We start from the raw sequence: 20979 nt of genomic DNA on the forward strand, positions 1-20979 counted from the left end.
CTGGAAGCGAACCTGGTGCAGACAGTTTCTCGTCACACGTGTGCACGCGACCCCATGTCGATAAGACATTCGTCCGGATGTGTGCGGTCAGCACACGCACCCTCGTGTTTCACATCGGCGGCTTAGCACGAGGCAACAGTTATTTTCCCTGAAAAAAGACCGTCTAACATAAGTTTGGCCAGATATAAAGAATCGTGAAGTTCCTTGGTTATTTCGGTGATGAATTCGAAGTTTAAACGTGGACTTGCGTGTGACAATCTGTGAATGACTTTGGATAAATAGTTGAGATAGAAGCTGGAACTAAGCTAAACCTAATGCAACGCTAATTCACGGTGCATTAAGTTATGGTCGAAGCAAGTTTGTAATTATTGAATGCTTTTGAATGATCGTTCAAGGTATCTGGAATATAAGCCAGAGTTAAGTTAAATCCAATTCGAAGATAATTTATGGTGCGTCGAATTAAGGTTGAAGCTCGCGTGTGGTAATCATTGGATGATTTTGAATTATAGGTCGAAGCGTGCGGAATATAAGCTAGAATTAAGTTAATTGAAAGCTACGTTGTGCAGTGTCAAGACGAAGTTGGTGCTTGTGCGTGGAAATTATCAATTGTTAATGCAAAGTTAATTGAAATATGAGCGAAATGTAGCTCTTTGAGCGGCAAATTGGATAAGTTGAAATTGAATTTGCTATGTAAAAAGTGGTAAACGCGTTAAGAAGAAAGAAACCTAATAAAAATTTAGTCCTTTGAGTAGCAAAGTCATGTATAGCGAGCCGTTTATTCTCAGCGTCATAAAAGTAACGCAGTTGGACTGTGGGGATTAATAGAAAGAGTGTGAACGAGGAAATTTTATGAGACGCTGATTAACGTGGTTCGATCGTAACACTTTTGGATTTTAGTTCAATGTTCGGGGGTTGGTAGGTTACGTAACGTGCAGCTATAGAAGGGTCGTCGATGGTGCAGAAGCGATACACTTTCAGTGTAACCCTGAATCCTATTTCTTCTTCTTGGAAATTATAACATCGATTTTCTTTCTTCGTGTGACGAGGGGATGAAAAGTAAGTGTTATTTAAAGATTCTTTTTGTATTGACGCTACAGCTGCTGGTCTTGAATGCGTGCTTCAATATGTCAGAGATAAACGATTACAATTTGAGTGATATGATAGAAATAATCAAATATAGAATATGATATAATAATAATATGATGATGATGAAGAAAAATAATATGCAATAATAATCCTATTTTGATAGAATTAATGTTACTAGGAATATTTGTATATTTTTATAAATTGTAAAATAAACGATCTAGAACTCGTAAAAATGATGAAATTGAGAGTTCTTTGTCAGTGAAGGGAATTTTTGTTCCTTGTAAATATTAGTTCCTAAATTCTGTGATATAATTTTGAAAATATTGCTGAATATCGTAGTATTATTTTCAGGCCTGATCGAAGTACCTTGTTGCTTTTTGGCATCGGCTCTGATTTACCTTTCTTTGTTAATTTAGTTCTATCAAAATACACGAAGCATATATAATTACCCTTTTAATAAACTTTGCGTCATTTTATTAAAATCATAAGTGACTCATTGTATCTTTTCTATCTATACTATTCCATTAAAGTACGTTATTGTAAAAATTACAATATTACCATTTTTTTACTTTTTTCTCTTTTGCTGTTTTATCAAATTATTTTCTCTTATATTTTATATCATTTCCCCCCCCCCCCCCCCCCCAAAACACGTAAGCAGGAATTACAAACTTTCTCTCTTTTAAAGTAAAAATTATATTTAAAGACACGAATAATCACTTGCTGTTGTAGAATTTACATTTAAATACATTTCACAAAAAAAACGCCGCTATTTTTGCAAAATACCGAATACCCATTTAATAAAAACAAAGTAAATTTCTCCTTAATCTTAAGAACTACAAACGAACTAATGATTATTAATAATGCAGAGGAAATCATAGTGGGTCGAGTGACCGAGTAATACCTCAGCATATACGTATACACACCTTCTACGATCAATATATCCCCTTTGAACTCGTAGGCTGATCCGTGCATCATACTGTGCTCAATTTCTTTATCGTCTATCCATGCGAATAACCGCAACGACGGCAAGCTGTCTCGTATCACTATTGTTATCGATCATGGATAAATATCAGAGGGAGCAGCTTTATCAACGAGCTTACTAATAACACTGTATTAATGTTACTCTTGCACTTTGTAAGACAGATATCTCCTGCTTGTGCAAATTCATATCTTTATGAACACAATTTACATTTATAGTTTAATTACGTACTCGTGTTATTTTGATGATTCTTATTAAATATTAATTAGTATCAAAATTGAGTTGTGGGTACTTAAAGTTTGGGTTTATATGATTTTAAGAAATTTAATGTTTCTTTGTATTCTATGTTTAAATTTATCTCGTAGTTTATATTTTACAATTTGAAGAAGGTCAGGGGTTGAGAACGTAGCTTAGAAGATGATAAACTTGCGTAGGCGAGGAACGTACAATGTAGAAAATTTATCTGGTAATTTATATTTTACAATATTTATAATTTACATTTAATCATAATTTAATTATATTTAATTTATACTTAAAGTTTGGGTTTATATGATTTTAAGAAATTTAATGTTTCTTTGTATTCTATGTTTAAATTTATCTCGTAGTTTATATTTTACAATTTAAAGAACATCAGAGGTTGAAAACATAGTTTAGAAGATGATAAACTTGCGTAGGCGTGGAACGTACAATGTAGAAAATTTATCTGGTAATTTATATTTTACAATCTAAAGAAGATCAGGGGTTGAAAACATAGTTTAGAAGATGATAAACTTGCATAGGTGTGGAACGTACAATGTAGAAAATTTATCTCGTAATTTATATTTTACAATATTTATAATTTACATTTAATCATAATTTAATTATATTTAATTTATACTTAAAGTTTGGGTTTATATGATTTTAAGAAATTTAATGTTTCTTTGTATTCTATGTTTAAATTTATCAACATAGTTTGGAAGATGATAAACTTGCGTAGGCGTGGAACGTACAATGTAGAAAATTTATCTGGTAATTTATATTTTACAATATTTATAATTTACATTTAATCATAATTTAATTATATTTAATTTATACTTAAAGTTTAGGTTTATATGATTTTAAGAAATTTAATGTTTCTTTGTATTCTATGTTTAAATTTATCTCGTAGTTTATATTTTACAATTTAAAGAACATCAGAGGTTGAAAACATAGTTTAGAAGATGATAAACTTGCGTAGGCGTGGAACGTACAATGTAGAAAATTTATCTGGTAATTTATATTTTACAATCTAAAGAAGATCAGGGGTTGAAAACATAGTTTAGAAGATGATAAACTTGCATAAGTGTGGAACGTACAATGTAGAAAATTAAAAAAATGGTTTGATATGCTTATTAACCTTGATCAATGGTAACCTTTGGTTCTTTTGGCGTTCGTACGACTGTGATCCCCTTTGTGGGTCAATCGATGTGTTCTCCTCCAAACTTGACGCTAATAGGTACATATAATTTATATGATTCACATGGCCAAATGGGGTCGTTTGGCCTTCTTTTATAGGCATCCTTGTAAATCGAAGAAGAAACCATGTTTGCGTGAGTTATGTTACTCCCTGGCGACATCGAAAAGTGTTCAGCGAAGAAGAATTCAACTTCCAAGATCTAGAAACTTCATCTCACATCAAATTCGAATTTCTAATATCAAGTCAAAACTTGCTCGCGAACGAAATTCCCAAAATCCACTATACGTTTCAGATCTCCCAGACTTGAACTGTCAAAAATTCTGAATTTCAATTTTAATTCTAATTGCCGATCTCCAAATTCTCTGGATCTCCAGAATCCCCAAAATTCCCACACAAACTTCGTCTCAATTAATTTCAATTTCTAAACCTTCAAATTCCTTGGATCTCCAACATCTCCAAATAAACTTTGCAATTGCAATTTTCAGATTTCCAAATTCCCTGGATCTCCAAAAAAAAAAAAAAAAAAAAAAAAAAGAAACAAAATCTCACCTCGATTCCAATTCCAATCCCATTTCCCAGATCTCCAAATTGTCTGGATCTCGAGAATCCTCAAAATTCCAAATTCGACACCTTTCCCTCCGGTCTGAGAGCTCTCTGTGCTAGAGCAAATGACAAACTGCTGATCTCTGCTCATCGTGAAACGCGTCTGAAATCCATCTGCTCCCCGTGGTTGCACCGGAGGCGTAGTATCTAACTCTCGTCACGTGACGATGGAGTTCGCTCGCGGTTTGTCGCGTTGGAAATTGAAATGTTCCGCGGTTTAACGCGGCCCAGTCGCTAGACATCCTCTGGACCGTCCACATTAGCGTTAGGAGATCCATCGTGACGAAGAGATCGCGTACACCGTCTGGCGGCTCGATTTTTCGTTTTTCCCCCGCTGCGGATGTGTTTAATCTGGTGAGTCTAGACGAACAGAGTTCTCCGTCATTGTCCACCCTTAACGAACGTGTTCCTTCTTTGCTACGCTAATTTGCTTCTTCTTTGTTAGGTCTTACGAGTACTCGTTTATCCCTTCCCTTTCTTTCGTCGTAGTTTCGGTTAGTCTTCTAGAGTCGTGGCTTGTGTATTATATTTTAGGGATTGCGAAGAGAGATTTTTGCGAGCCTCGTAGCAAGATCGTGGCCTCTGAATCGCGTTGAATCGCGAGGTTAACGTTTGGAAATTTAAAAATTAGGATATTTGGAAGTTCGTGAATTTGTAGTTTGGAAATTCGTGAGCTCGCGAGTTTGAAACTTGAGAATTTACAAGTTCATCTGAATGTTTGGGTGCTCGTAAATTGGAAAATCGAAGACTTCCGAACTCGGGGATTTGAAGTTTGTAAATTATAAAGTTGAAAGTTCGACAGCCCGCAAATTGAGAACTTCTATATTTGTGAATTCTAAATTCAAATATTCGGGAATTTGTTAATTTAGAAGAAACTTAAAAGTTTGAAAACGTCTTAATGTAAATAGAAAAAGAAAGAGATATCATTTCTTTATATTTTTCCAACGATTGAAGAATTTTGTTAAACGCTGAATTCATCATCCAAGAACAAAGCCATTGAATTGCAAACACTGCTTAATTGGATTCTTTCAATAAATTTTGTATGCACTTGTGCGTTAGTCATTGTTTGAAACAATTTGAGTGGTGCACAATTTGAGAAGACTGGAACTTTAATCTCTTGGTATAAGATTAAAGGTTGTTGGAATTTTTATTAATAGAGTTAGGTATGTTTCTTCATTTCGCTTCTAATATTATAAATTGATCGTATAAAACAAATTGTATAGTAAGAATAGGAATACTGCACAAAGGGTCAGAGGAAAGATTCGCTGATATTAAATTGAATCTTGAATAGAACTGTGTATCGATAGCATCGTACAATGACAGAGAATTAGTAGAGTGAAATACATGTACGAATATAGACTGTGTTAGCACCCTAATAAAAACGCTATAAACCGTAATTGATTGGTGAAATACGAACTTGTATCAAGTTAAGTTGCTAAACTCTCTTTCTTCTTTTTTTCTTTTTATAACTTGTAATATAGAAAAAAAATATATATATACACACACACATATATATATATTGCAATTTACTGTGGACAAATAAAAAGTGAGATCGTTTATCGGTATGAATTCTATATTTTTAGAATCTTTCTTTCAACGTTTAATTTTTATTTTGATATTAATTGTAGAAATTAAATTTCTTGCAATGTAATTTCTTGCAATCTTCTATTTTCAATATTCTCATTCCGTTTCAATGAAGCAGTCAATTTTTATAAATTTGTTATTTTAATTTATTGCTCATAGATGAGAGATAAGACAGAATTTGTTGTAAATTCTGAACAATTTTGAGAGTCGTTCTTTCAAATATGACTTTCATGTGAATACTCGTGATTTTAACTGTGATACGATTATTTTAATCGATTATTTTAATCGATTATTTTGTGAAAGATAATCGGTCGTCGATATGATGACGCCAATTGGAATAGACAAATGGTTAAACTATTGCATAACGGTCGTCTCTCTCAGTCTCTCTTTGTCTCCCCCCACCCCCTATCTCTTCGATTGTAATATCCTTACTTTATTACACTTAGGACGAAGAACAGGAGTCGATTAAGGATACAGGAATCTTATTCCGGATTTAAGTTAATTATTCATCTCTTTGGATGTAACAAAATGTTGAATAAACAATTAAATTATTCGTGTAATTTCCTATTTCTATTTACTTTCGACAAAATGTTCAACATGCAATATTATTCAACTCACAATTGTTTACCATTACATTTAGGACGAAGGACAAGAGTCGACTAAGAATAGAGAAATCTTATTCCGGATTTAAATTAATTATTTAGATGTAGCAAAATGTTGAAGAAACAATTAGATTATTCGTGTAATTTCCTACTTCCATTTACTTTCGACAAAATGTTCAACGTACAGTATAATTCAACTCACAATTATTTACCATTACATTTAGGACGAAGAACAGGAGTCGATTAAGGATACAGGAATCTTATTCCGGATTTAAGTTAATTATTCATCTCTTTGGATGTAACAAAATATTGAAGAAACAATTAAATTATTCATGCAATTTCCTATTTCCATTTACTTTCGACAAAATGTTCAACGTACAGTATAATTCAACTCACAATTGTTTACCATCGCAATGATCTAATAATATGATTTCAACTATCGTATCGCATGCGCTTCTGACTATACAGATGTCAATAACTGTAAACTATATATCATTATTTATATAGAATACAATAGAGCAGAATAATTATATCGAATCGAAAGATATTGAATTTGCATAATGAAAAATTTTCTACAAAATTCTTCTCATACCTGTCTATTCCTCCAAAGTTGACAGAAATTTTCTACATCGCTCAAGGTATCTAAATTTAAACTTCATAGTCCAATTTCTCTATGTGAAAACGAATATGATAAAATATCGCTCGGTCCAACGTACTTAAACGAGCACGAAGCTTGTCAAAATTCTCAACCGAGTTAAAAAAAAAACAGGAAGCAGTACGAAGGGAAAAATTCTAACACGACTTTGGAAGTGTGTCCTTACAAAGGAATTGGTTGAATAATAATTTCAGTAGCAAATTATCTAATAACAATGTGTTTTTGTCTAATAACAATGATTGTGGAATTTTCATGTAACAATTATCGGATGGCAGGTGGTTCGGTTATCAGGTGGCACAACTCTTCAGTTCTAAAATTAGCTGACGCGTAAATATATTCCCGGTGACATTGTTTCGGTGCCGAGCGTTCATGAGCCGGTTGACGTGTTCCCCTAATGTACTCTGAGGAAGTAAGAATTAGGAGATCGATTACTATACTTAAGCTGCGTCGAACGCAGTGCGACGCGAGGGCGTCGCTCAAGTAGTCAAAGGTGACGCCATTTTCTATCTCTTCCTCTACCGAAATTTGCAAATCGAAACTTTCTTTTCCAAACTTTTGTAATCTGCGAAACATGGAATTATAATATCACTATAATATATTATTTTTGCGTTTATCTACTTATAATATATTATAGTTTCTTCTATAAGCTTGGTATTGCGTAATGTTCTCTGCAATACAATGAAGAGAAACAGATGTGGTTTCACTTAAAAAGCTCATAGTTACGTGATGCGTACGATTCAGTATGACAGCAAACTAATTTAATTCAACATTGTAATTAGTATGCAACAGATATGATACAAATATAAAAAAAAAACCACCCGAAAATAAATGGTTTGTGGTATGTATTTCATTTTTGAAACTATTTAGACCGTGACATAGATATTTTTTATGTTATAAAAACAATGACGGTATTTAGGTGGCCTCTTTTAGCTGAGGCATCTCGCATAATATACGAAATGTCTGGCACGTGTATCATTCGCTCGATATATAGAAGCAATGTTTCCTTTTTCAAGAAAATGTCAATGTTTCTTTGACAAAAGATAGATTGTAATATCTGCAAGTGAGAGACATCGATACATAAGTACAAGTGTATAAAGTATGTAACAATGTAGCTTAGATGTATTTTCAAGATTCTTAGTTGTATCATTTGTCGTGCACATGGTGCACGTTAAGCTTGGTCGACAGCTTTGTTTGATATATGGCCGCAAATGGCTAAAAATCATAATAGTTACAATAAGGTGTGTATCTTTATAAAAAGGAAGATATTGTTTCCTGTTCTATTTCTCACACGTTTATTTACCTATGTGTTTTTTCTATTTATTTTATTGTATACCGAAGATCGGTCAATATTTTCTGGCAGTGAATTACGTATGACGTCTCTAGCGTGGACAAACATTTGAGCCAAAGTATACTGTTCGAAATACGCAATTCGAGGATCACGATTCTAGAGGACGAAATGAATCTTGACCTACATCTCACCTGAAAGAAACGATCTATCTTCTTTTTCCATACCAATGTACGTGGTAAATGGTTTGAGCGAGTGTTTTCATTTATTTTCCTAGTTTGAGCTGTGAGCTCAAAGATGAAAGTTAGCTCGCGAAGTACACGGAGCAAATTGAGAATATTAAACGAGAAGGAAAGAAAATACAGGGTGTGCCATAACACGTGGAACCCTACTTCAGGAGTAAACACGAGACACAAAAACAATGAAAATGTTCATACGGACATGTGGCCCGTCTGACCTTGTTCCAAACTTGTAGCCATCTTTGTGTTTCAACAATCCTCGATTGCTTACCTTTATGAGAGGCCCTCGAAATGGCCTTCCCCGGCTTTGTATCATTTGACATGCGCCTGGAAATTCTGAAAGTCAAGCATTTGTGGATTTATTTCAACAGAAACGTGGCTGTAACTTTGAAAGAAACTTAAATAGGACACGTGTTCGTGTGAACGTTTATGTAAGCGACGAATGTATAATAAGCGCATGATCTTTTTATTAGTTCGAGTAATCTGTGCAACAACGATCGACTGTGGATGAATTATACGTAGATGTGATCTTTTTCGTAAGGAGGAAGTTCGAGATTTGAAACCCGAGGAAGTTTAATTGCGCTTAATGCGAACACTCGACGTAATTGCAAGGAATTGGGCATGAATAAATTATGTGGATATTTGCATGAGTTTTGAGCGATACTTGGATCGTTACAACGGCAGAAAGAATATTGTATCGTTTTGAATATTTTGTTACAGTAATGGCCGTTTAAATTACAATTTCCAGCTAGAGGCGGAATCAACTCGTTGTTAGTAACAAATTACTGAATCTACGATTGAATAGTAAACTTGCGACTTTATTAATTTACTTCAGGGGAATTTAATTATCGAGTATGAAAAGATCATAATAAATAAACTTGTAATCGAATTGATAACGTCGTTTGGCTCTAACAAGTTTCACGTTTTGTAGGAGAAGTCAGCGACAAGGAAGCAAGGAAGTCAGTAAACACAGACGACAGAATTTTTTAAGAAAGAAGCAACCTTATTTCCGGCGTAACAGGTGAGCGCGATCAAGTTCACAATTTAGTACTAATTACTATGGTAGAGAAAATATTCTTACCTTAGTTTCATTTATTATACAGGGTGATTCTACGCGAAAAAAGAAGTCGAAAATATAGAATAAAAATTTTTTTCTTTTTTTTAAATTTTTCCATCGAGACAACGATCTACAGTGAGATCCGTTATAACGAGACGCGATAAAGTGCACGCGTACCGAGCGAAAATTCAAAGTCGATTTTCTCGAAAACAAAGCCTCGAACGAAAAATTTTTATTCTATATTTTCGATCTCTTTTTTCGCGTAGAATCACCCCCTTTCCGCTTGTACCACCAGTTACCAACCACCCTGTATCATATTATTCGTTCATTTGTTGTAAGAAATTATGATAAGTAGAGTAGGAATATTTATGTATTTTTCGGAAACTTAAATGTAGAATTAGAAACACTCAAAATATCTACAGTGCATAGTGTATTATACCTTTTATTACTGTTTCGTAAAAATAACATTCATAAAAAGAAAAATTTGCAAAAATATTCACAGTTTAGTAATTGCATTATTATTATTATTATTATTATTATTATTATTATACTATTAGATTCTAAATATAATTTATTAACAGACAAAATATTACACGTAATAGGAAACTATTGAATTTTCACCGTATCGAACTTAATTTTCTAAAAAATGGAGCATCAAATGACAAAATTCTGTTTCACGATTTCCATTTAATTTTTCACGCGAAATCGCCTCATTTAAAATATTACTAATTATGAGATTGCTAGTTACGGGCTGTTACGTGATATACGTTTGTAGCATAACTTAGTTCATCGGAATATTTTTCGATATGGACATTCAAAGATCAACTATATATACCTACATACATATTTTATTAATTTTTGCCTGCTGGTTACAAGACGAGGTTGATTTACATATATTTCTCATTCACACTCCCATCCAACTTGAATACAGACTAGCGTTCAGAGCTTAACTATTAATACTCCTGGGTCTTCTGAAAATTTATTTCACCATTCTGTTTTACGATTTTGACTTAATTCTTCGCTTAGAATCATCCTTGTTAAAATTACTGCTAATTATATAATGCTATTTATGGCATGTGCACATCGTTTCTAGCTTAGTTCATTGGAAGTTTTTCGGTATGAACGTTCAAAGGTTGAGTATTAATGGTCGGAACACAATGTCAATGACCAAATGAAATTGTTAACCAGCCGGTCGTGGCTGCAACATCGGGCTAAACGCCGCTTTGTACGCGATAATAAGCACCACTGACACAGATAAATGAGCGCCGAATTTAACTTGTCGCATTGAACCAGGCTATGTCAACGATTCGTTCGGCGTGTGAAGCCGGTATAAGTAAAGCTGCATTGCTTATGCACTTTATTGGTTTTAATCAACGTTTTAAGTAATAGAGACGCATAAATTGATGATAAAATAATAATCACAAATTTAAGGATATAAAATTTCTATCACATTCTTATGGAATTATAGGAGTCGTAACGGGGTTGAAATTTGTTATTGTTTATTATAGTTCTTATTAACAAATATTCGTAGGTTTTAATTTATTAAAGCATTCGAAAGTAAAAGTATCATTGATTCAGTAGGAATTTCAAACCGAGGATTTTTAAATTATTAACAATCTAATTGTACATTTACTGAGAAAATTTCGTCATAATAAAATAGATGAATTATCGCATATTTGTATAGATTTAATAGATTTTCTGACGTCTTAATATTAATCAAGATATAACGTATTAACAAGAGTTTTCAGTCTTATAACAAACTCGGTTTGTAAAACAATCGGTCGATTATTCAACAATTTGTAGAAATCGAAACGTTTCTATTTACTGTCGATAGATGATCGTTTCGAATGAGCTAATTATTGCTAGAATTTTAGCTAAATATCAAAAATATAGAAATTGTTAAACGATATGTTCCATTCTGCAATTTGTATTTACGTAACAAGAGGATTAAATGCGATATTTAAATAAATTAAACTCAACTCGATCGGAAAGTCTATCTCACATACCGATCGCTCTTTATGCAGGTAGTTGGAATTAGAGTTGTAGATTTGATATGGTTGATGCAACTAATTTGGCAGTTCTACTAGTTTCTGGTCTGATTAGTTTGACTATTTCTGACGTTGAAAAGTTAGACAAATTTTTCACACGAAGGTAGATGATAGTAATTACAATTTTTCCGAAAAAGCAGATAATAAAAATTAAATCAAAGTCAGTCAAACTAGAACAAAATTTAATAATTATGAAAAGAATTGCTACGTCTGAATTTTCAAGTCTCAATTTTATTTCCTTTTAACGAAGAAAATCGTAATATAACATTGAAATGAGAAATCGCATATATTTAAGATTCTTCCATATTTTCCTCCAACTTAAGAGACTCTCTAACGATTGTATCGGATACAATCCGAGGGACGACCGTTCATTCTGATTTTAATACGCCATTGTGTTTCCACGATTGATCATTATTCAATCAAAGGGAAATCGTGCACCGGTTCAAGCATTCTAGCCTCTATTCTGTACGCTTCATACGATAATTAGATAATGATTTCCTTATTTCTGCATGTTTTCGCGTTTCGAAGAATCAGTTCAGCGTTACGACGACACAGACTCTGCTTGCACCAATCTAATTGCTTCGATTTTACAATATTTTCAAGCTTCTTCAATTGGAGACCATCAAACATCTTCAAATCTTCGTATGTAACGTATAAAACAAGAATATACAAAATTTCGTACGTAATATGTAAAACATATGTAATACAATCTAATTGTTCTTATAACTTCATTTTCGTTTTCAATTAGAATGTCTCATTTACCATTTAATGTTATAATAAAAATACTAAAAGTTGCTCGCGTTTCCTATCTGCCTTTTAAATAAAATTATATCATTATTTATCATTATTTATTTTCATAATTTTCTAGATATAAATTTTATTTCTAATTTAGAAACCAGTTCGATTAATGTAAATCGACGTAAACCCATACGAGTTTTTCTTTCCCTTTTTAAGTAACGTTAAATTACACGAAACAACGAGTAAATATTTTAAATTCAACGCAGAAGAATATTTTATTGCGATAGATGTCAGGAGGATTAAATTAACGCAAGACTACGATAAATTATTTACAACAAGTGGAGCAGAAAGTGTATGTTCTTGAAATTCTAGATGATTACCACCGATGGTTTTCTTATTAATTATAAAAAGGAGACTTTAATCTGGAAATGACGTTTACAAACAGACAAAATTAAAAATAAACGATTCATTTACTCTCCATTAAACCATCTTCTTTTCTATCACGCGTTATTTATCAAACATCATCGGAATAACTTGCAAAAATTGTGCAGTTTCCTAATTCTTCAAGACATTTCCTGAATCTTTAAAAAATAATCCTTTCACCAAAAACCTGATTAAGGTACATTTGAATTTTTAAAATTTGTACAATTTCTTCCAGACCTTCTTCCCATTTTTTTTTTTTTTTTGAGAAACGTTCATTGCACGAAAAAAAGCAATAGAAGATAAAAGCTGCTTCTTGCCCAGATCTACAACTTTTGTTCGACGTTTGTTTTTTGACATAATCGACAACTTAGAAGATACTCATTAGAAGATACATTTAAATAACTGTTTCTAATGTTCAAGGGACCAGGGCACGATGAGTTGTCGCGAAAGAAACATTGAAAAAAGATTTTCATACAGTGTAAATAAGAGCCATCCTCTGTAAGCTGTTCACATCGAAAAATTCTGTGCAATCGCGTAGAAAACCTTTTGATATTGGTCTGAGACGACGTTCGTGCCGAACGTGGATCAATTGTCCGCGTAGCAAACGGCGAAGTGAGAACGCGCGGTTGCTATATAACCTTCAGTAAGTTAACTACACATTTGACCTCAATGCAATAATTAAGAGCAATCAGTTCGCGAAAGAATGTGCTAAAGCTACGCGCATCGTCCGCGGATCCGAACAGATTCGCGATGATGAATTGCCGTTTTTATCGCATGTAAATATGTACGTCGTCTTGTTCCATATCGGCAAATTGATTAGGAGCTTTAATGCAGCAGATCTGGGTCGTACCTTTCATCCTGACGCGTTTCATGTATCAGTTTCCGTGAACAGGATGCTGATCCTGTATCTTATCAATCAAACAATCAAAGATTCACGTAACAAGAAAGAAGTATTTTGTGTATAATTTAATAATAGAAATAAAAAAATTGATGAAATTATAACGAAGTCAGCATGAATCGCAAAATACTTGGGCACTAGAATTTCAAAAATTTCAGAAACTGAAGTTACCGACTCGTATGAAAATACTATTATTATTGAAATAATATACGACGATAAGTAGAAATAACAAAATGTAGACAAACACATAAGCATAACACGTGAATGATCTGTTTATACGTGATCATTAACGACAACCATGCTTCGTGAAATTTCTATTTCGTCGTTTATTAACAACAACCTATTTAAAGGGCTAAAAATACAGGATACTCTTTATCCAAATTACCTCAGCTAAATATTGTATCGTTCCTTTAGAATTTACCATCATCTATGCCATCTTTGAACGATGAACGAACTTATCAAATTTCATTATACATATACATATACTTGAAAGTGTTTTGTATAATATATACATAAAAAATTTCTAAAAGAAAACTAGAGAAACTTCTCAAGTCAATGTGTCCAGACATAACCAGCTGACCTTTACAGATAGTAACTTTTAATTCTGATAACTATCGTTTCTTTTCATCGATTTCTATATACATTTGATTTAATAAAATTTTCCGTGATTTTTCTGTGAAAAATTTAGAAGCGGCACGAGAGACTAATCGACAAAGAGAAAATGGAGAACGCCAAGGAGGAGACGATAAACATGCAGCTGATCGGTTCCGAGAGTCCGTACAAGTACGTCTGATTCTACTTCAAAGTTTCTGTACCAAAAACCCAGAAGAATTTATTCAAATTGACAATAAAATGTATTGCAAAAGTGCATGATATTTTCACGTTATTCGGTGTCTCTTCTCTATTGCTTTTAATTTAATTGTGTGCTATGAAAATAGTATTTAGAATTCGCGACATGTAACGTTTGAAAATTCGATAAATAAAAGTACGGGGACGTGGATTGCATTTGCGAATTGATACGGTTGCAGAGTTAATAATGAAATCGCCGGAAGTGGTATAAATGCATCGGAAGTTCCAATATCGCCGACCACAAGCCCAGAAGATTACGACCCTCACAAACATCGAAATAGGCCAAATCCGACATCGTGAGTATTTCAAATATTTGCCAATAGTTTTATCAAATGTCAACCTTGTACAGGAATTTCAAGGAAGATACAGCTTTTTATTCCAAACATTTCGGAACAAAATAGGCTACCTTATATTTCGTATACGTATCAGTCATTTAGTCATAATTTAGTATCTTTAAATATTCATAATATGCTCTCACAATCTGCGACCTTCTTATATCAAACGCATTCAAACCTGATTCAACATCGTCAAGCACACTGCTACGTGAAAATTCCAATGAATTTCACCTCTTTCAAGTTAATAACCATGCTAAGAAATTACATGCACAGCATTTCAAGTTTCCAATTGCTTACATTTACCAAAATTAACTTGCAACAACCTGCCTTTCTTCAAAACAAAAAATACACCCTTTCGATCTTAAATTTATTTCAACACAGACTTTAAGCAAGTGACAACTTAAATTCAAATAATTCACAATTCATGTTTGGTGATGTATTGGTTCAGTTAGAATTGGTTTGACAGATTTTGTTCTAAAAAAAAAAAAAAAAAAAAAAGACCAGATACAAAATTGGTAATATCGCATCCTTTGGATGTTTTTTAATTTTTAGAAACGCGGAGACTTTGATACATTTATTAAAAGGAAGCCTGGGCACCGGAATACTCGCGATGCCAAACGCGTTCTGCAACAGCGGCCTCGTGACTGGTGTTATATCCACAGTGATCATAGGGGTGTTGTGCACTTATTGTTTGCACGTACTAGTGAAAGCTCAGTACAGACTGTGTAAACGGTTAAGAGTTCCTATATTGAGTTATCCACTGAGTATGAAGCACGCTCTAGACCAAGGGCCTTGGTGTGTCCGATGGTTCGCACCCTACGCGCCGTAAGTACCCACGTTAGTTTCACTCACGTGTGCAGACACTCATACATATACTCATTCACCCATATACATAACGCATAGTTATCATTTACGAATCTTCTTCATCATGCAACTTCTAACCTTTGAAAGTTTAATTTGTCAACATTGGAGATGCCAATTGACTTATACCAAAGAAACCGAAATGAAAAATATACAGTGAAGGGTAAATGTACACGTATATGGGAATAAATATATAAATGAGAAGAACAGTCTTTAATATAGGAAATATTATTTGTGTGTTTCTAAAAGTGCATCGAAAATGTTGGAAACTTTTATGAAAAAGTAAAAACCGATTACTCTATTCCGGTCTTTATAGCGTTAAGAAATAAGTTTCCATTCGATGCGACAAATTTTTAGTCGGTTCCATAGAGATGATAATTGATATTTGCTTAGGTTGCTGAATGAAATTGATACGAGGTGTGGATTCTCATTTAAGATCCACCGATTGCTACGGATTAACATTTCAATTAGAAAATGTCATTGGTTTCATGTTTTTGATATTTGCATTTGTTAATTGGATTTAGGATAACAAAACGGTTTAATTGTTTCAAGAATTTTCTAAGGGTAGTTACCCGGTATAATTCTTCGGAAATTGTGAAGAATCTTTTTGGCCGACTCAACAAAATTGTGTTTCGAAATAGGAAAGAGAATTTGATAGTCCGATCGTAGTCCGAGGCGTAGTCTTTGTCTGATCATAGCCGATCGATTCTACTTACTGCGTATTCCGTGCAGTTTCAGGCAACCTCGAACGATTGAATAATAATTATAAATCAAAGGAATTTATTGCAGTATTGGCGTATTTTGGAAAAGACGACTCTGTAAACTGTACTTTTGTTTGTGTGTCTAACAGGTAAAATTTAAATTTAACAAAAATCAATTTAAAAGATTTCTCGAAGTAAATAACGAACATTGTTTCATTCTACAATACATATATATACAGGGAGGTTGGTAATTGGTGGTACAAGCGGAAAGGGGGTGATTCTACGCGAAAAGAGAAGTCGAAAATATAGAACAAAAAATTTTTTTTTAATTTTTCCATCGAGACAACGATCTACAGTGAGATCCGTTATAACGAGACGCGATAAAGTGCACGCGTACCGAGCCAAAATTCAAAGTCGATTTTCTCGAGAACAAAGCCTCGAACGAAAAATGTTTATTCTATATTTTCGACTTCTTTTTTCGCGTAGAATCACCCCCTTTCCGCTTGTACCACCAGTTACCAACCACCCTGTATATATTCTTTATTTTTCTTAATGTATTATGTGTACAAACAAGAAAGGAGATTGTTTTACAAAAGACTTCGAATAGCGTAATTCCATGCTTCAGGAATTTAAAATTCCTTTCTCGCTCGCATGCAAAATTAATTCGTTCCATTTTTCATATAATGATCGACATCTCTATAATACACACTATAATTTCAGTGAATTCGTACTAATATTATTATAATATACTGATATCATATACAGATATCCCCCGCATAAAACACGGTATTCTTACAACACGAACTCGTTCTAACACGGTTTAAGAATCGGCGAAATTGTAGAAAAGGGAACGTAATGAAAATTTTGTCGGATGTTTCTTAGTCGAGCAATCGTGGTGTATTGTCTCAGATTATGGTACGGAATTTCTGAACATTGAAATTTTTAATCCATTTTTAGTTCTTCGAGTATTAAACTCCTGCACAAGACATTTTTTTCGCTATAGGGAAGCTTTTCTCATAAAGATAAATAATATTAGAATGTAATAAGTTAAGTCAATTATTGATAACTTTGACACTTTTCGCAAAACACGGCATTTTTTCGATATCTTATTACCGTGTTATACGCGGGATATCTGTGATATTAATACATCGCATCAACAATGTACAGTCGTCATTATTAATCTGCAATCAAGGAAAAAGAAAGAATTCTTCCTTCACTCATAAGCACACGAAGCACGCACAAAATCATCTCATCAAGCGGCACGACAATCTTTTTTCAACTATAACATGAAAGTTGCTATTATATTTGCAGAGGACTCGTAGACGGGTTCATGATTGTGTATCAATTGGGAATATGCTGCGTTTATATCGTATTTGTAGCGTCGAATATCAAGCAGGTAAATAGCTGGTGCCATAGAACAACTCTGCTCGCCAAAACGATGGCGGAGTAGCAATTTATAAATCCTTCCTCTTAGAAAATAAGAAGCTAGATAACGAAAAGAAGAAGAATAAAAATCGCAGAAACAAGGAAAAATACCAACCGACCAACCAAACAACGAACCAGCGTATAATAAAACAAACAAAAAAAAAAAGTTAAAAATTAATCTCTATAATTAAATAATCGAATAATATATTCACGTAAATGTAATTTATCGTGATGTAAAATGAAAGAGTTAATTAATAAGAAAAAGAAAGGAAAAATGGAAAAAGATAATTCTTTGATTGGCATAACCGTTCGAAATTCATTGATATCCTTGTCTTTCGTTCTTCTGTTGATAAATGTAGGTGGCAGACCAGTACTGGGAACCTTTGGATGTTAAAATCCATATGCTGATTTTATTGCTACCGCTGATTTTGATCAATTACGTTAGGAACCTCAAATTACTGGCACCGTTCTCCACCTTGGCGAACGCAATCACGTTCGTTGGACTGGCGATGATCCTAGTGTACATGTTTGACGATCTACCGTCGATCAGCGAAAGAGAAATGTTCGGTTCACTGAAAAATTTCTCACTTTACTTCGGCACCACGTTATTCGCTCTGGAAGCTGTCGGTGTGGTAAGTTTAATTCGCGTTTCGTTTCTTCCTTCCCTCTGTCTTCTTCCCTTTCTTCTATGTCGATCGATGTTTAATCGTTTCGTTGTTTTTACGTAAAGCATTTAGTTTAAATTCATTTTTAAGTGTTCCTTTTTTATTGTCTGTCGGATGTTCCAAGTTTTGATCGTTTCTACACGTAAAATTGAATTTTTCTTCAGTACGATCGATTTTTATTTTGCTTTTTCGTTAGCTTCCTTTTTTTCAATTTATTTTCTCTCGAAAGTTACGGAGTGGACGTTGACTAATCCTTTTTAACCGATATCGTAAAGAATTTAGCTTGAAATCGAATAGTAATCTAGAAAATTATATAGAATTCTTTTTTTTAATTTAATTTTATAGTCTCCTTGTTATCGTAAATCACGCTATAATTTATCGAATAATTCAACTATTAAAACCACCCCTATGAACAATTTACAAAGCTTTCCCTAAATCGACATTAAAAAATTCCACGATTAAGTGAAGCTATTTTCCTCGAAATCTCTTCTTTCGATTTTCAATTTCTCAAATCGTAGAACAGAAAGATCGTTTTAAAAATCCTAAGCATTAAATAATCATTCATAGAAACACGTACACGTGATCGAAAGAAACGTGAATAGAATATTTTCTACTACGACGAAGACACGCAATTTAGAACAATATATCGCTCGACGCGTGGCTTTTTCAATTTTACCATACGTACCCTCGATCGATCTATCATTTGGCCTCGTCGATCATTCCCTGTGACTGTTGGGCAGAAACGAGTAGCCAGCGCTTAGAATAGATCAACGGCGCCGCTGTATCGTTAATAAACAAATAACTGGCCACTTATGGAACAACTTTGAGATTGTCGTGATCAGATCATCAGTGCGTCAATGCAATCCCTGCTGTTATTTCTCAGATGTTCTCAGCCTCTAGCGAGGATCACAGTGACTCTCAGATTCTATTCGACGCATTCAGATCGTTTTTGATCACGAAAATGCAGACTGGAGGATTATGAAAATTCAATTACCAAGATTATGAAAACTCGCTTATGAAAGTTACGAAAATGCAGATCTTTTCATTTAATTAAAACATTAATTTAATTTAATCAAGATTTCCATACAAATAAGTCATGAAGTATGAATACCGTGAATTCGTTTATGATCTAACGTCGACTAGGAATTGTTTAGAGATATTTTTCAACAAATAATGTACGACTAAGTACTATTTGAATAATTTAGATGTAAAAAAAGCACGTGCTAATAAAAAATCGTTTTAAAAAAGAATGATAATTCCAAAGGATCCCTGTTTAACTGTTGAATATCGTAATAAGAACAGAATAAACTGAATGTGTATTGTTCAAATTACTGTGACACCATGAATAGAGTATTTTCAAAGTTAGAATTTTTCTTAAAAGAAAACGACCACGTAAGAGATACTTTTCCATTGCAGATAATCGCACTGGAGAACAATATGAAGACTCCACAATATTTCGGAGGGTATTTTGGCGTTTTGAACATAGGAATGACGGTGATCGTAGCCCTGTATATTCTTATAGGGTTTTTCGGTTATATAAAATACGGATCTAGCGCCAGTGGTAGCGTTACTTTTAATCTACCCGCGGGTGAAATGTAAGTGAATTTTGTTTTACGTTACCTTTCGTGATACTACTATTTTTTTAAAGTTACCATGATATTTGATTTTCATTCTTACAGAATGGCGCAAAGTATCAAAATAATGTTCGCCATCGCCATTTTTATCACGCACGCCCTTCAAGGATACGTTCCAGTTGATATTATCTGGAACACTTATCTCGATCAAAAGATACAGAAGAGGAAAATCTTCTGGGAGTACGTCTGTCGGACTGTTATCACTTTAGCCACGTGTAAGTTTACCAAGGGAATTCCGCGGTTCGAGTTTTAATCGTATTTTTATCGCTGTTACTTTCATTAATTAATATACAGTATTAGTAATACTAACAAAAACACGATCGAAGCTCGAAGAATTATAAAAGGAAAATTATTCCGTATATAAAATGTAAGAAAACAGGCGAGATTTTAACCTCTTAACCTACGATTTATATTCGAGAATTTTGGGCCGAAAACGTAAACAAGCTATTATACAGGGTGGTTGGTAACTGGTGGTACAAGCGGAAAGGGGGTGATTCTACGCGAAAAAAGAAGTCGAAAATATAAAATAAAAATTTTTCGTTCGAGGCTTTGTTTTCGAGAAAATCGACTTTGAATTTTAGCTCGGTACGCGTGCACTTTATCGCGTCTCGTTATAATGGATCCCACTGTAGATCGTTGTCTCGATGGAAAAATTAAAAAAAAAAATTTTATTCTATATTTTCGACTTCTTTTTTCGCTTAGAATCACTTCCTTTCCACTTGTATCACCAGTTACCAACCACCCTGTATATTATATGAAATATTATATTTGACCTGATCCTCGTACTACGGGCTACGCCCGTAATGGTTACGTTTGGCCCGATTATCGTACTAGTTGTAGGTTAAGGGGTTAATATCGAGAATAATTTTTATTAGTA

At 33.5% G+C, this 20979-nt stretch overlaps 2 protein-coding genes across 5 annotated transcripts in view; one reads left to right on the top strand and one right to left on the bottom strand.

Moving 5' to 3' along the window:
* LOC126865154 (lysophospholipase D GDPD1-like) overlaps nucleotides 1-148 on the bottom strand; it is a 54831-nt gene extending 54683 nt beyond the window's left edge. The window contains exon 1 of the mRNA XM_050617336.1: nucleotides 1-148. The gene's annotated coding sequence lies outside the window, so the exon portion shown is untranslated.
* Nucleotides 144-20979, top strand: part of LOC126865143 (proton-coupled amino acid transporter-like protein CG1139) — a 27866-nt gene continuing 7030 nt past the window's right edge. The window contains exons 1-10 of one of the 4 annotated variants that reach the window (XM_050617309.1): nucleotides 4321-4457; nucleotides 9189-9320; nucleotides 9400-9489; nucleotides 14321-14415; nucleotides 14661-14777; nucleotides 15369-15641; nucleotides 17690-17774; nucleotides 18163-18435; nucleotides 19885-20063; nucleotides 20148-20317. In XM_050617309.1, coding sequence (XP_050473266.1) covers nucleotides 14354-14415; nucleotides 14661-14777; nucleotides 15369-15641; nucleotides 17690-17774; nucleotides 18163-18435; nucleotides 19885-20063; nucleotides 20148-20317 — 1159 coding nt within the window. In that variant the 5' untranslated portion in view covers nucleotides 4321-4457; nucleotides 9189-9320; nucleotides 9400-9489; nucleotides 14321-14353. Of the gene's footprint in view, nucleotides 1057-4302; nucleotides 4458-9188; nucleotides 9321-9399; nucleotides 9490-13212; nucleotides 13378-14320; nucleotides 14416-14660; nucleotides 14778-15368; nucleotides 15642-17689; nucleotides 17775-18162; nucleotides 18436-19884; nucleotides 20064-20147; nucleotides 20318-20979 lie in introns of those variants that run through there. The other 3 variants (XM_050617311.1, XM_050617308.1, XM_050617312.1) reach the window with 3 other exon arrangements.

The sequence above is a fragment of the Bombus huntii genome, chromosome 4 (genome assembly GCF_024542735.1).
Source record: "Bombus huntii isolate Logan2020A chromosome 4, iyBomHunt1.1, whole genome shotgun sequence".
Taxonomy (NCBI): Eukaryota; Metazoa; Arthropoda; class Insecta; order Hymenoptera; family Apidae; genus Bombus; species Bombus huntii.